General features: G+C 49.7%; 7 protein-coding genes across 7 annotated transcripts; 5 read left to right on the plus strand and 2 right to left on the minus strand.

Moving 5' to 3' along the window:
* Positions 1 to 1,019: 1,019 nt before the first annotated feature.
* On the plus strand, positions 1,020 to 2,610 carry LTR84_000159 (uncharacterized protein; the record flags this gene model as incomplete). Its single annotated transcript, XM_064843790.1, has 2 exons — positions 1,020 to 1,147; positions 1,230 to 2,610. 2 exons carry the CDS (start codon positions 1,020 to 1,022, stop codon positions 2,608 to 2,610), a joined length of 1,509 nt encoding a protein of 502 aa, XP_064711650.1.
* Positions 2,611 to 2,947: 337 nt separating this feature from the next.
* LTR84_000160 (uncharacterized protein) lies at positions 2,948 to 4,688 on the minus strand (the record flags this gene model as incomplete). Its single annotated transcript, XM_064843791.1, has 3 exons — positions 2,948 to 3,108; positions 3,170 to 4,426; positions 4,511 to 4,688. 3 exons carry the CDS (start codon positions 4,686 to 4,688, stop codon positions 2,948 to 2,950), a joined length of 1,596 nt encoding a protein of 531 aa, XP_064711651.1.
* Positions 4,689 to 5,162: 474 nt separating this feature from the next.
* LTR84_000161 (uncharacterized protein) lies at positions 5,163 to 5,999 on the plus strand (the record flags this gene model as incomplete). The annotated part of the gene is made up of 1 exon (XM_064843792.1): positions 5,163 to 5,999. The coding sequence occupies one exon, from the start codon at positions 5,163 to 5,165 to the stop codon at positions 5,997 to 5,999; it is 837 nt and encodes a 278-aa protein (XP_064711652.1).
* A 1,183-nt stretch (positions 6,000 to 7,182) lies between these two features.
* Positions 7,183 to 8,907, plus strand: LTR84_000162 (uncharacterized protein; the record flags this gene model as incomplete). The annotated part of the gene is made up of 3 exons (XM_064843793.1): positions 7,183 to 8,086; positions 8,213 to 8,832; positions 8,887 to 8,907. 3 exons carry the CDS (start codon positions 7,183 to 7,185, stop codon positions 8,905 to 8,907), a joined length of 1,545 nt encoding a protein of 514 aa, XP_064711653.1.
* Positions 8,908 to 9,524: 617 nt separating this feature from the next.
* Positions 9,525 to 11,471, plus strand: LTR84_000163 (uncharacterized protein; the record flags this gene model as incomplete). Its single annotated transcript, XM_064843794.1, has 4 exons — positions 9,525 to 9,991; positions 10,046 to 10,808; positions 10,864 to 10,946; positions 10,997 to 11,471. 4 exons carry the CDS (start codon positions 9,525 to 9,527, stop codon positions 11,469 to 11,471), a joined length of 1,788 nt encoding a protein of 595 aa, XP_064711654.1.
* Positions 11,472 to 11,618: 147 nt separating this feature from the next.
* LTR84_000164 (uncharacterized protein) lies at positions 11,619 to 13,325 on the minus strand (the record flags this gene model as incomplete). The annotated part of the gene is made up of 1 exon (XM_064843795.1): positions 11,619 to 13,325. One exon carries the CDS (start codon positions 13,323 to 13,325, stop codon positions 11,619 to 11,621), a length of 1,707 nt encoding a protein of 568 aa, XP_064711655.1.
* A 1,467-nt stretch (positions 13,326 to 14,792) lies between these two features.
* Positions 14,793 to 15,769, plus strand: LTR84_000165 (uncharacterized protein; the record flags this gene model as incomplete). Its single annotated transcript, XM_064843796.1, has 4 exons — positions 14,793 to 15,017; positions 15,072 to 15,579; positions 15,633 to 15,669; positions 15,727 to 15,769. The coding sequence occupies 4 exons, from the start codon at positions 14,793 to 14,795 to the stop codon at positions 15,767 to 15,769; spliced, it is 813 nt and encodes a 270-aa protein (XP_064711656.1).
* Positions 15,770 to 15,843: the final 74 nt, after the last annotated feature.

The following is a 15,843-nucleotide window of genomic DNA, read 5'->3' on the forward strand; positions in this document are numbered from 1 at the left end:
TTCGGGCAGGATACCGCAACATCCCCGTAACGGGTACCTGCAGTGTGCTCCAGTTCCCTGATGAGAGCCATTCTGGTTAAAGATACCTAGGTATCCCCGCCGGGGATTTATTCTTTCCAGTTGTTGTTAACTCTAAGCTAAGGGTGTTAACACAAACTACTACTCTTTCACCGTTTGCATTCCATAAGTCTCAAACCCGAGGCCTAGTTACCTAGGTAGTACAGCTTGCTAAGTCCCTGCATCCGATCAATACGAAGTTAGATATGTTCGTGTCCCTGTCTCTGGACAAGTCATGCAGTGTTCCCTGCATAGCATTTGTATACTGAGCGGTTGCCGGTCCTCGATCCCGGGATTGCGCTCGAAAACATCCCTGGCCGGCTTCAACAGGCTGAGATTCCTAGCCAACCTATCCACAGCCTGAGCACGTGTTTTAGGCACGAGTAGTACTATAGTGGAAAGAGTCAGCGATAAGGTCTCTAGGTGCCTACTCGGAGGTAGTTAGTGAGGGGTAATGTTTGGCTGCCCCTCCGAGTCGTTCAAGATTCTGTTCTTATCGTGGACGAAGAACCATTTTTCAATTTCTTATCGGAGCTTCGCGACAGGGTTTGGGCGTCGTGGTGGACGCGCTGATCACCGTTGCTCCAAACTCCCCTCTTCTCTCTCCTCTGTCCTCATTCATCTGAAGCTCAGTTTGCGGATAGAAGCTCCAATAGGCAACTCTTTCCACTGCCATTATTGATTAGTACACACGCTGCACGCTGGGGATTGTCGCGTTTCCATTTCAGCTCAATCTAGCACTTTCCACAACCGCGGTCCACCCCTCCAATCTGCATAACATCACTTGTTATTTGCCCGCCGGCTTTTTTCATTACATGTTCAAGCCATTCAAGTTGACCAGAGGTCTTGCTTCACATTCACGGCGTCTCCCTTTTAATTCCATTCTTGTCTCTTTCCCTTCCCTGTCACCTTGTTCCTCCACTGCAATTTCCCCCAGGCCTTACCAACGTTTCCTTTCCACCATGGCAGATCTCAAGGTTGAATTGACCGCACCCAACGGCAAGAAGATCACTCTTCCCACGGGTTTATTTATCAACAATGAGTTTGTCAAGTCAAGCTCGGGTGATAAGATCACTTCGATCAGTCCAACGTAGGTTCTTCATCACCCTGCTAATCCCACACCTTGAAGGACTCCGTCCTGCCCATTGCCTGACCATTCTGACATTCTCTAGCGACGAATCCGAGATCACTTCGGTCGAAGCTGCTTCGGCTGATGATGTAGACAAGGCAGTAAAGGCCGCACGCGCTGCATTCAACGATCCATCATGGAGCGAGCTTCCAGCAACCGACCGAGGTGCCATAATGTACAAGTTTGCAGACATTCTTGAAGCCAACAAGGAGATCCTCGCTACCCTTGAGACATGGGACAACGGCAAGCCTTACAGCGTTGCACTCAATGAAGACTTGGGCGAGGTTGTTGGTGTCATCAGGTACTATGCCGGATGGGCTGACAAGCTTCACGGACAAACCATCGAGACAAACCCTTTGAAATTCGCCTATACCCTCAAGCAGCCCATCGGTGTCTGCGCCCAAATCATCCCCTGGAACTATCCTCTGGCAATGGCTGCTTGGAAATTAGGCCCTGCTCTAGCTTGTGGCAATACCATTGTTCTCAAGCCTGCAGAACAAACACCCTTGTCGATTCTCTACCTTGCAAGCTTGGTTCCAGAAGCTGGTTTCCCGCCTGGTGTTATCAACGTCATTAATGGATATGGAAAAGAAGCCGGAGCTGCACTGGCCTCGCATCTTGACGTCGACAAGATTGCTTTCACCGGTTCAACCGCCACAGGCAAACAGATCATGAAAACTGCGGCTGTAAATATGAAGAACATTACTTTGGAGACTGGAGGCAAGTCGCCATTACTGGTGTTCGACGACGCAGATCTCGAACAGGCTGCTAAGTGGGCACACGTTGGCATCATGTCCAATCAAGGACAGGTCTGCACCGCCACTTCTCGCGTTATCGTCCAAGAGGGTATCTATGACAAATTTGTTGCTCGTTTCCAGGAGATTGTCAAGGAGACCTCCAAGGTCGGCGATCCATTCGCTGACGACACTTTCCAAGGTCCCCAGGTGACAAAGGCCCAGTATGAGCGAGTACTCAGCTACATTGATTCGGGAAAGTCAGAAGGTGCCAAACTTGCATCGGGCGGTGTCCCATATAAAAACGTCGGAGATGGCAAAGGGTTTTTCATTGAACCCACCGTCTTCACTGGTGTATCAGATACCATGAAAATCTACAGAGAAGAAGTATTTGGTCCATTCGTGGTGGTAGCCAGCTTCAAGGATGAGGCCGATGCTATTCGTATGGCCAACGACACAACATATGGCCTCGGCTCAGCTGTCTTCACCACCAATATCGAACGTGCCCACCGCGTCGCCGCCAAGATCGAGGCTGGTATGGTCTGGATTAACAGCAGCAACGACTCCGACTTCCGTGTCCCCTTCGGTGGTGTCAAGCAGAGTGGTATTGGTCGTGAGCTTGGTGAAGCAGGTCTCGCTGGTTACAGTCAGACCAAGGCTGTCCACGTCAATATGGGCTACAAACTATGAGTGGTGATTCATGGAGCTATGTGTCATCTGTTTGAAGAATAGTGATGGACCCACGATCGTGTTCGCAGCCAAAAGAAAACATAAATAGGAAAGCGAAGAGGAAATGAAATTGATGAATTGCCCTTCGGGAAGGACACTGTTGAGTGAAGACAATCCAAAAGCATTCTCAAAGGCTTAGCCTCCAGGACATCACTTTCTTGGTACAGCCCACTGATCATATGAGATCTCTAGTCTGCCACTGGTATGGCACGATATGTGGGTGGCACGATCGTGCCACAGGCTATATACTACTCAAGTAGTCATATAAGACCATTGAGCGTTCGAAAGCCTATCCTGATCAGATACCAGCCGACATTGCAGCGATTCTCTTGTTCTCCTTCAGTGATGTTTTCCACGCCGGCTTACCACTTGCGTACATATCATCAATTTGCTCCAATGTCAGTCGTCCAGTCTCTGGGACAAAGAAAAAGCACCCGAGCCAGATGATGAGCGATATCCCTTGAGTGTGTCAGCCAGGTGTCCACATTTGAGCCCAAGGGGCAAACAACCCGAAACTTACCGGCAAAGAAATATCCGATATTCAATCCCATATTACCATAGTTGGCGCTGATCATGTATGGAACAGCAAATGACAAACCAAAGGCGAAGACCTCGTAAACAACAATCGTAAATGCCTGTCCGTTGGTTCTCAGACGCACACTGTGCTGCTCGGCGGAAATCGTGGCGAGGCTGGCGCTGAGACATAAGCCATAGACAAAGTTCCAGAGACAGAGGAAAACGACGAGAACCAGCTGGGCCACACGACTTTGCGGTCCTAGACCAGTACCGACCGCGGCGATGAGCAGCATGAATATCCCCAGCGTGCTGTAGCCTGCCAGGAGACCGAATCGGCGACCCAGGTATTCCATCAGGGCTGGAGTACCAATGACTCCCACACATACGCAGGAAGCCATGATGACCGTGACGAGGTACGGGCTTCCGACACCGACACCCGCGAGGAAGATCACGGCATAGGTCGTGATGAATCTGATGCCTGTCAGGGCGATTCCCAAGACGACGATCAAGGCGGCGAATGTCCGTCTCAGGTTGACTCCACGGAGCAGCTCGAGGCCGCTTGCAGTCTTCATGGCGGCCAGTTCAGCTTCGATGTGCGAACTTGTCTGTTGCACCTGATAACTGATGATTGGATCATCGACGGCTTTGCCATAGTAAGTGGCGAAAGACCTCCGGGCTTCAGCCTCACGGCCCTTGGTGAGCAACCATCGTGGCGACTCGGGGAATGCGAATGTGCAGAGACCGAAGATCAGTGCGAGCGGAATGTGGCAGATGATCGGGGTCTGCCATGCCAGGTACGTCGTGTACTTGGAGGTCGCCAAACAGACGCAGCCGGCCATGGTTTGGCCGAGAGCAAGGCCCCAGCCGAACAGGGACAGAAACAGGCCGCGCTTCTCGGCCAGCAGCACCTCTGCTCCCCACAGCGGGCTCGCTGCGAGCAGGATCCCAAGGCCAACCCCCTGGATGCATTTGCACACCATGTAATTGAGATAGCTGCCTGCCGTCCCAAGCATGCCGCCGGCACCAACGGCGATCAGGAAACACGCTGCTCGTATGGCGCCTCGCCGCCCGCCGTATTTCCCAATGGGACCTGCAAGCGCGCCGCCGACGCCAATGAAAATGATGGCAACCGACACGAGCGATTGTTGCAGCGGCGTCAAGCTGTACTCGTGGACCACCGTGCCGTTGGCTTTCTTCACGGGTCCAAACGTCCCAAAGGCTTCCTTGAACGGCATCATCTGGAGCACGATCCCGCTGTATCCTGCATGGGGCGGACCTTAGCGCATTTTGTCCCGAAAGCGTCTTGATTCAAGGGACCGTTGGGAGAAGTAAGATTGGAACTCACCGAGATCGAAATTATACATCCATCCGGCCATACCCACGTAGAAGCCCAGGAACATCATCCTCTTGGTGGTCGTGGGACGGTCCACAGGCGCGCCATTGCTTGAGGTGTCGTCGATATGCTCTGCGACAGAATGCTGCTGCGTTGCTGCTTCCTTTTCCGCCAGATCCATATCAGACATTATGATTCTGAGAGCTGATGATAGTTGTGGATTCTTGGATTCGGTCCTTGTGTGTGACTTCTCCTATCCCTTGTCAATTGTGAGAAACAAATCAATGGCTTCCCCAGTCAGGGGATGATCCCCATTATAAACACTCATCCCCTCTAACCCCAGATTCCGATTCTTTCCCTGTTAGCATGGAACCATTTTGGCAATGAATCTAAGCTCTAACGACCTGTATTCCCGTCTGACCTGATCACTGAACGGTGGGGTGAGGTGGCTGGCCGAGACCCTCGGTTCTGAGCCGATGGTTTTTTGGATCCCAACACGGTTGAAGCGATGGTCGTTTCCGAAGTCAATTTTCTATTCCTTGGGATGTTGCTTCCCACCTTCGAATTCATGTTATGTCTGGAAAAGAAATTTATGTTCCCGAGCAGCAGTATCGTGTGATCAGTCCAGATTGCTTTCAGTAAAATTTTGGAGCGTGGAAAGATCATGTCTGGGCGCATTTTCTTCGTTACGGGCACGTCCAGTGGGTTCGGCAAAACCTTGGTTGAAGAAATCCTCGCTCGAGGAGACAAAGTCGTAGCAACTACACGAAATTCAAACAGTTTGAACTTTTCGTCTGCTACGCCAGAAAACTTCGTCTCGGTGGCTCTGGACGTCACCGATACAGCCTCAGTCACCAATGCATTCGATGTCGCTCTTTCCACCTTCGGCCGGGTCGATGTGGTCGTCAACAATGCCGGATTTGGACTTTGTGGCCCTTTTGAAGAACTCGATGAGAACCAGATATCCGAGCAGATGAATGTCAATTTCTTCGGCTGCGTTAATGTCACCCGAAAGGCGATCCAGGTCATGCGCGAGCAGAAGCCCCCGGGCGGGCTGATCCAGCAAATCTCAAGCATGGCAGGACAGAAAGGCATGCCGACTTACAGTATATACTGTGCGAGCAAATGGGCGCTCGCAGGCTTCACGGAAGCGGTCGCGGCAGAGATGAAGCCGGAATGGGGCATCAGTTTCACTTGCCTTGAGCCTGGAGGCTTTCGCACAAACTGGGCAGGATCATCAATGGTATTCCCCAAGCGTCGTCTTGCAGAATACGACCACCTCGATGCGAGAGAGCGAGCGAGCAAGAGGCACGGCACACAAGTTGGTGATCCTCTCAAAGCAGGCAAGGCAATCTATGACCTTGCTGTCATGAAGGAGCCGCCAACTCGCATTGTTCTCGGATCGGACGCGTACGATCTGGTCATGGCGAAGCTGGATGACTATCGTAGGATATACACTAGTTTCGAAGAGTTCTCAAAGAGCACTGATGTCTCGGAATGAGGTCGATGATTGAGTTAGTCCCTTGGATAGATTCGAGTGGATAGACCGGGTAGTAAAATTTGCTTCGTAGGGAGCGACAAAATGATAAAATATAGATCTGGTTGAGTGGAAGACTTAGTTACACTGGCCGCTCTCCGTTAGGCGGTGCAAGTCGCTAGGAAGGTTGCTCAAAGCAGGACGACCCGCACCCCTAACCTCTCATCAAGCACCCCTGGCGGCCGATATCCAAGGCAGCCTGTTGAAGAGCCTGAGGGGCAGCCCTGGAGATTTCCCCACGTCTGACGTGACGAGCTGAGCGTTGGAGACTTTGGGTGACCGCTATGTGCTTACCCTTCGACTACCGCGTAGTTACCCTGCCTTCCAAACATTGCTGCTTTCTTAGCCTAAAGTACCTTCTCCTATAGGCACCCACTAGGTATGGACCCACCTAAGTCAGGTACCTAATCTAGAAAGGATCACTACCTAGGTACCTAGGTAGGAAAGCACGGGCTTTCCTGAGCAAAATATCTTCACTGTCAATATGTTCCTTCCTATCCGAAGGTCTCCCTAAACGTTTCTCGAATGCACACATCAAGGCACCAAATGATTATTCTCTTGTCATGACAAATCGAAGACAGTTCACGAGCTGCGATGCGTGCAGAAAATCTCGAATTCGCTGCGATGCTGCCAATCGAGATGGGTCCTGCTCGAACTGTGCACGTCGAAAGAAGACATGCAGCTTCCAGGTTGGTGCTGATTAGGACGTCTTATCATTGATTCACACTCTGACTCCTTCAGTGGATCGAGCATTTCACTGGTGGTCGACACCGGCATTCAAGTGAACGATCCACTCCTCGAGGGCCACGACACACGGACAGGGAGACAAGTATCACGGTTCCAGACACAGAAGGCAGGTCTGTTTGTCAATTTGCGCCTTCAGCCCGATTAGATTCCACGACAAATCGAAGACAACATGCTCTGACACTACACAACGTGTTGTGGGATATTTTTACCACTCTTTATGAGCCGCAGCTTGGTTTGTGGATGGGGACTGACTGCAATCCTTTCAAGCGGATAAACACTGTATGTCATTGGGATCCTCTCTTCCAGTAACTAACGGAGCCAGGCTCCGAAGACATTGATAACCCGGTTGATGGTGTTACTGGACAGCACCTCAACATGGTTCCCTACAAAGACAACTGCCATGAAGCTCGGGCTTCCAGATGTCGAGATACCTGCTGAAGATGCTGTAACACAAGATCGGCTTGTCAATCAGGCGCTGATAAGTGCTGTCCACGCCTTCTCTGCGCGATGGCTACCCTTGAGTTGTTTTGGGGAAGTTAACCAGCCAAAGTCGCCACATCTACTTGTGGCAAAAGAACATTTTGTGGAGTGTATCTGGAAACGGGCGCAAAAAGATGTCGAGAAGGTTTTGACAATACCAAGCTATCGTTCAATCCTGGCATTGTACCTATTTGGCGTCACTCCAACTTCGTCCAAAAATGCAGAAAGGCAGATTGCAGATTACTGTATGGAGACGGCCCTTCGGCATTATGTGCGACTCAGAGCACGGAAGTGTATCACAGCCAGCTCAGTGGTCCCAGTGGGTTCAGATATGACTCAAGACTTTGGCAGCAATGACCGCATCATTGGGACGCAAGACGCACATCATGAAGAACACCAACATCTAGAGGATACTGCATATTGGTTCGGTATTGTCATTGACGGCTCTAGAGCTTTGACCCGATGTCAGCCATCGGTTCTGCTTCCAGGCTTGACAGGAGATTCGAGAGTTTGGGACCTTATCAAGAGGCAATCGGAAAATTCAGCCAATGTGTTTCGCTCGATTTCAAGCGCGAAGACACTGTTAACTGATGAGACGGTAACGATTATGGTCCAGTATGGCTTTCAATGCAAAACACTTTTCTGGAAAGCAGTTTCTCGTCTTCAGGAATGCCTCTTCTACCAAAGTATCGAAGTTTCACTAGCAGTAGTACTGGGAGACATCGAGCGAGAGATCACTCGGTTCGAGAAGAATTTTACTCACTTTCTTGACAAATGCGGGAGAGACTATATCCTGCTATCCGTTAAATCGCGAATTAACTATTGTAAGTCGTTTTCTCTCTCTCTCTCTCTCTCTCTCTCTCTCTCTCTCTCTCTCTCCTGTTGTTCTTCACTAATTAAATACAAAGTGATTCTCAGCTTTCATTTTCACCTAGGGATACTGATTCTAGTCGACACGCTCGACTGGCACCATGAGGTTTTCCAAAGAGATCTAACCATAGATGTCGAAGCTCATAGACTCTCATCGACTCGAGCAATAGTGACTTCGATAAATCTAATGCTATCACAAAGCGATACTTTCGCAGGCGACGATCCCACCAGTATCATTCTCAAAGACCCCTACCCCGAACATACTAGGAATGGACTTTCGAGGGCTGCGTATTCTGTTCTGAAGATGTATGCCGCCTCGGCGCTTCCTAAGCAGGTAGCAGAAATCATGGCTTCGTCTCTCTTCGCCGGATTAGAAGTGTTGAAGCAAATATCATATTCAGCAACAGAATCTTTGAACGGTCTGTACGAGGAGTACGCGAAGTCTGACCTAACGTTGAAGCGTCGGCAACCTGTACCGTCAACCAACTTAACAGCGGTGCCTTCAACATACGGGGTAGCACTCACCCCGGAGCTTTTTGAGGAAGCCACGTTCAGACAACTCGACCTAGCAGGTGAAGATCCATTTCTGGTCAACAAGACAATTGGGCGCCATGAGGTAAACGAACAAACCGACGACTTCGCCTGGTTCGATCTAGATGGTGCTGATCTAGAATGGATGAACCAAGATTGGTCTTTTCAGGTGAGCGTGCCTTGCAAGCCAACCTGCCATCTATGTGACTAACTTTAAGATCAGGATTGTTTCTCAAGCGCTTGAAGCAACTTGCTAGAAGATCTCGGCTGGGTACACTATGCGATACGTCTCATCCAAACTTCCGATTTGTCTACAGAGGATGGCTTGGAGCAAAGACTTGGAATGCAGAGCACTCGGCTCTGAGCCGTATTCGTTGCGCTTTTTGCCAAGAAATCGGTTCACAACCTAGAGTCAATCTCTCAAGCCGAGGGTGACACTCGCATACGCGAGTGAGGACGGAGGACTCGAGGAAGCTGATTCCTTGAGAGGAAAAGAAGATGAAGCTCTCCTGGCGTATAATTTTCTCCATACTCTTCTTCATCCAGGCTTGATATCGTTGGGATCCACGTTCGCTGCTCGTCTGCCGATTCTCGGATGCGAGGCTAAAGAGCGAGCCATGCTTGCTGTCAAGCCGAAGCAGTGGGACGGATCAACAAACAACTATAGCTGATGGAAAGACCACTCACCTGTCAGACACATCCATGCAATGATTGCTATCTTCGAATCTCGGACCCAAGAGCTTCTCTTCGTGAGGAAAAGTCCATAGAGTTCACATCGTCTACACTTCGTACTGAACTTCTTAAGGTTTTGAATTCTCTCCAGAAATGGCCACTGAAATTATGTATGCGCCGATGGCAACCATGTCATTTGATGGCTTGTCAACAAGTATCGAGAAATCAGTGCGCATGAGCTCTTCTGAACCACTGCACTCCCCAATTCCTCTTGAGGCGAAGAGGATACTGATGGAGTGCTTACTCGGCAACAAAGCTCTGGACATGCCACTGGAGGTTGCCGACAGAGCGTCTGAAGTCACATTCACTCCTCAGATCAATTCTTTCATGCCAACTCCTATGAAAATGACCGAGTCTGTGTCTGCGCTATGGGCTTGTATCGGATTATTTGCAACCACCATTGTTCAGAAACGATACAACAACTCAGAGCGTATGAAGATCGAAATAGATGCACAAGCCGCGACATTAATGCTCTCATCCCTTGTTTTATTTGAGATCAACGGCAAAGGAATCGCTGACAAGGAATTCAGTGCGAGAGGGGCACATCTCGACAAGGGTCACATAAGTGAAACATATCGGGCTATGGCCACAAACATGTAAAGAGTGGTGCTAAATTCAGAGCCAATTTGTTACTGATATGCGTGCAATAGCTATGAGACTGCCGATAAACGATGGTTTCAGTTACACGGTAGTATGGATACGACTTCGATACTTGAAATGCTTGGACTCCCACAACACCAGCCAGTATCAAGTGAACCAGCAATAGCACATCGAGACGCAATGAAAGACATATATAAGGCTGCAATAGCCCAATGGGACAGTCAAGCTCTTGAAATTGAAGTCAATGAACGATGGCGACAGCCCGGAGTGACCTGTCTGACGAAGGAAGAGTATGCTGCAACAAAACACGGGCAGATGAGCATAAAAGAGCCACTATACAATATAAGAAAAATCCATGATCCGCTACCACCTGCGCCATGGTCACAAAATACCAACGGGAAGCAACAGCAGCCCTTATCGGGTATCAAGGTACTCGACCTGACGAAGGTCATCGCGGGCCCCACAATCACAAGAGTACTTGCTCTCATGGGGGCGGATGTGCTCCGTATCTCCTCTGAAACGACAGCTGATGCAACCTTTGCACTATTTGACGGGCAGTTGGGAAAGAGAGACACTAATCTGGATTTGAAAACTCGTCAGGGCCGCGCTTGCCTCCAAACGTTAATGCAGGATGCCGATGTGGTAGTCGATGGCTTTCGACCTGGTGTCCTTGAGAAGCTCGGTTTTGGGTCAACATGGGCACATGAAGTAGCAAGACGGAGGGGAAGAGGGATGATCTACTGCCGCGAGAACTGCTACGGATGGACTGGAGAGTGGAGTGACCGGGCGGGATATCAACAAATAAGTGATTGTGTGAGTTATGTTTTCCCTATTCAATTCCATGGCATATTGATAATCTGTTGGACAGGTATCAGGAGCCTCCTGGGAACAAGGCAAATTCCTCGGATTGAACGAACCAGTTGTACCGCTACTCCCCAACTCGGACTATCAGTAAGCCACAAGTCTTACGGTAGCTATAGCTAAGCTTACTCGTTCACTAGAACAGGATTAGTCGGTGCCGTTGCAATCATGCAAGCTCTCCTGCAGCGAGCATCTATCGGCGGCTCCTACGATGTTCAAGTCTCACTAACACAATTTAACAACTGGTACCTTCACCAGGTTGGCCTACACGATTCAGTGACTCGATCATCCTTACTCACACTCAATCCTGGGTTTCTGCCTCGCCATGACATGGACATCTTCGAGTTGATCACCAAGACCGTTGAGCAGACGAAAACACTAAGCGAAAGCGATGTGGGCAGGCTCTGGGATCCGGCAAAGTTCACGACTGGGCCGATCCGTTGGGCCGGCCCTGAAGGTGAAATGGCCACGTATCTGGATTGGCGTAGGATCGTCACGGTTAAGAACGTAGGTGACGGTATTGAGTTTGACGACGGAAATGAGACCGATCTGGTCATCTTTGACTTTGAACATGGTTCTTGCCTACCTGGCTCGGACGAGCCGAAGTGGCTTTGACCCTTAGACGATGACAACTTCCATGGCAAGTTATATCAATTACTTTGAGTTTATTGCAATTTGGATGACTATTTGAGGGTATGAGCACCACTCGGCTACATGAATTGTTCTGCCCATTGGCTGTAGAGCATTACCATCTGGGTCAAACTACCACATTTTCTCCCAGGTCCTGCTGAAAAAATTCAACTGTGCCAGTCTTTCGTGCTCTTTCTCTTTCGCTTCCGGACTCTCCCAGTGTGCACATTCTTCGTTGACCTCGGCCAGACCGGTATAAAGATCTGCATTTGCTGGAGAAACCCACTTTGTCTTTTTGTAGACCTTCCAGAACACGAACATGACGACTCCAAAAGCCAGCCCGAAATAGAATGTGACGAAACCCTGTGTGTCCCAGGGGACGAAGACATCAAAACCCATGAAGATCATGCACACACACCCAGCAACGATACCGAACCAGGCCGTGTAGGGTGCGAATGGGACGTGGTAGGGAAGTGTCTTGCGATCTAGGCCCTGTGCTTTGCACGCTTCGTACCACCTTGTCCAGACGAAGATGTACGTTGTGTAAACCAACACGAAACAGATTGTAGTGAGGTTGACAAACCAGTAGAAGACCGTGACGGCACTGTTTGATGCGACGAGGTATGTGAGGCATCCAATTAGGGACACAGCTGTTACACACCAAATGGGCACGCCTGCTTTGGTGCATTTGAGGAAGATTTTCGGTGCTTGGCCGTCTTGTGCAAGGGAGAATAAAGTACGCGATGTCGAGTACAGATATGCATTGCCACAGGAGAAGCCGGACAGCATAATGACAACATTGATGACAGATGGAAGGCCTTCGATGCCCAAGTTCTGAATGCCGACCACCCAGGGAGAAGCAGCAGCGCCAGATGCACCACTCTTGAGAGCGCCCAACAGGCGAGTGTCGCGCGAAGAACAGAGGATTCCGACTGCAAGTACTCCGACAATGTAAAAGCCCACCAGCCGGTAGAAGACAAGTTTAGCTACTCGTGGAATGGTTTTTCTCGGATTCTGAATTTCGCCGGCCGCCATGGTGATCAGATCAGGGCCCGCGATCGTGAATGCCGCGTAGCGGACACAGGTCCACCAGGCCAGAAAGCCTCCTGTTGTACCACTGGTGTAGTAAGCGTGTGTGGCGAGTCCGTTTTTCCAGTAGCGAAAGCCGTAGGCGTCGTGCTGAGGATTTCCGCCCACCATAGTGATGAAGGTCAATAAGATGAGGCCGACGAGTAGGATAATCTTGGTGGAAGCCATGATAAACTCGGTTTCGCCGTACCACTTTACAGCCACGACGTTAAAGAAATAGCAGACCACGATCGAGATTGTGACCCAGGCAGCTGGATTGATATCGGAGTTCCAATACTGAATGACTGCAGCAACGGCCGAGTGTTCAACGCAGACCAACATCGAGCCACCGAAGAAGTATGTCCAACCAAGAGCAAACCCAGCGGCTGGGTCGACGTAACGACTTGCCAATTCGAAGATTTGACCTTTGATGGGAAGGTAGGCGACCATTTCTGCCGTGTATAAATTGCAGGGCCAGATGAAGCCTATTCCCCAAAACATGTAGCCGAGGAGGAGTGAAAGAGGACCGGCTCTAGAGAGACTGCCTCCAATACCGACGAAGAGGGCTGTGCCAATACTACCTCCGATAGCCATGAGCTGCACATGTCTGCTCTTGAGACCTCGTTTGGTGGTGCGCATTCCTTGCACATCTGGTCTGGCCATACCCTGCTCATTGATGCTCTTAGTATGGGTCATGGTACCGGGAGTGATGGTGTGGACTGGAGACATCGTCTCCATGTCCGGAGTTTTCTTTAAATCTTCTGAAGACATGTCTGAATGCTCTGAGCGAAGAAGCTGCAGAATGAAGGCAAAGTTGCAGCTTCCGTGGAGTTGGTGGAAGCCCTCATATATGAAGCTGCTTCGCCCAGCATGCGGCCAAGACTGTGACTGTCACCGAGGCATCTTTATCAACGTCGAGATAAAGTACTCAGTAAGCGAGACTGCTGGGCCAAGTGAAGTTGTTTTCAGGGATCTAGAAGATAAGAGCGGAGATGTTCGCGTGTGGCATAACTGCTACAATGGTACAAGCTTCTCCAGCGGACTACCTATCTAAGCAGGCTTAGATAGATACTTCCGCTAAGAAACCCCCCTCACAAACTAAGAGATCCACGTGGAGATCTCAGTTTCGACTCTCCGCATTTTCGCCGTTTCCTGTCAGAGCCCATCTCAAATGTAGGTTTCTACGAGTAGGCGATAAGGAGATAGAACTGTCCAGAGTTCCAGGGATTCTGGCGTACTTCTCCCAAATAAGCAACAATTGCCCCCCGCGACGCGCTTCAGCCAAGCCTTACTCACTCCAATCTCTTAACAATGGGTACCACCGAAGGTTCTATTCCCTATCATGGCCAATGATGAGCATCCTATTTGTTATCTTACGTCCGGGGCTACAGGAGAGTCAAAATGCGCTGATATGCAAAGGGCAACGATTATGGCCAATGATGGAGCAGAAATAGATATACCCCTACAATTGCTCGCTGACAGCTGCATTCACTTACGATGGCTCGCTGACGGATGCCATTTCCACGAAATCATGTCCTCGTAGTCGCGGAGCCAAGGCTTTGGCGAGGATAAGAGTGATCCTTACCATTTTAGATGAACGAGATAACACTACATCGATATCTCGAGGCTGGGATGCTATCGCCATTTGACGTAGCTAAAGCTGCCCTCAAGGTAAAGATTGAGAGAGTGCATCGGTTGATGGCTTTGCCACTGTCGTAGTCACTATCCATTTTCGACCCTTGCGCATAGCATCTTTCCGTCTGCTTCTGGATATCATGGAAGGCGATACATACTTGCAGCGGTAGAGAGATGCCGATGCGCCATCACGCGAGAGTATTCGTCAATCGATCTGCGCCATTCGCACACGATTTTGGCTGCGTGAGCTTATCATAAGTGTAACTTATCATTCGTCCAAGCCGCTCAGGATGAGATCGACAAAAGTGGTCAAGATATGGAGAGCTAGTGCGAGACAGGAAAATTTAAGGAGAAGCTAACCTATTTCGAACGCTCGTAGATCGAGGCCTCCACGTACACCTCAATTGTTTGGATGCACATCTTTCGATTGCTTCAGGAGCAAGAGAACAATGATTTTTCTTACGAAAAAGAAAAATATCAAAGGGCGCATCGACAGGGACTTGATGCTGAGTGGGAGGGGAATAAGTACCGGTTCATAATACTCAGACGAACCGTTCCATCTCGGATTTTTCGACCAAACCATCTGAGCAGCATTCTAACTTCATGGCTGTGCTTCAAAAGACACTGCCCGCCACTTGGTATACCAGTGATAAATATCACAAACTAGAACGAAAGGCTGTATTCTTGCGTTCGTGGTTTTTCTTGGGAACCGTGAACAAGTTTAAAACTGGTCAAGCCGTTGGTTATGAAATTGCTCAGGTGAAGCTGACCGCAAGAGGCGAAGATCTCGCAGGCGAGATCACAGTGAGAGTGTTTTTCGACCAGAATGTACGTCCAATAATGCAGTGGCACTGAAATCGTTACTAAAAACCACCGGAACAGGGTGAAGAAGTGCAATCTCACCAGACACGCTCGGGCCTCGTTTTTACAACGATTTCATCAGATGCCCCGTCATTCAACGAGTTCTTCCCAGGCCTCGAAGAGCTGCTAGAGTCCTACGACTTCAAGAAGCTGCCTCACCGACGGAAACTGCACTACACTGGCAAGTACAATTGGAAAACCATGATAGACGGTTTCCAGGAATGTTTGCACTGCCAATACTGTCACCCGGGGCTGTCGAAGCTTTATCCGACCGAGACATACCACGTTGTCAATCACCAGAACTGGAGTCGTCATTATTCGGACCCGAAGTTCGAAGACGATGGACTGTTCCTCTACTTTTTTCCTAACACCACGTTGAATCTCTACAACGGCGGCATGTCCTCGTTCCGTGCCTGTCCGAGCCCAGAAGTCGGTGTTTCCAGGATGGAATTCGACTACTACAACGATAACTCTGCAGATGAATTCGAAGTCTACTACAAGTTCGTTCGTGAGGTTGCAGATGAAGATGGTGAGTTATGTGAGAATGCACAAAAAAATCTAGAGAAAGGAATCTATTCCCAGGGAATTTTGAACCCAGTCAAAGAGACTGGGGTTTCCCGTAAGCATGACCCCCTTTGACTTTGAGATCGGCATCGGAAGATTGACCTCCCCTTAGATTATCAGCAAACCGTCCTCAAGATGGTGATGGCTCAGCATAGGAGTGAGGTATCTACGTAGAGTGATATCAGAGATATCCGGATGATAAAGTCAGATAAGACTATAGTACTACATC

The sequence above is a fragment of the Exophiala bonariae genome, assembly GCF_035927105.1.
Source record: "Exophiala bonariae strain CCFEE 5792 chromosome Unknown scaffold_1, whole genome shotgun sequence".
Taxonomy (NCBI): Eukaryota; Fungi; Ascomycota; class Eurotiomycetes; order Chaetothyriales; family Herpotrichiellaceae; genus Exophiala; species Exophiala bonariae.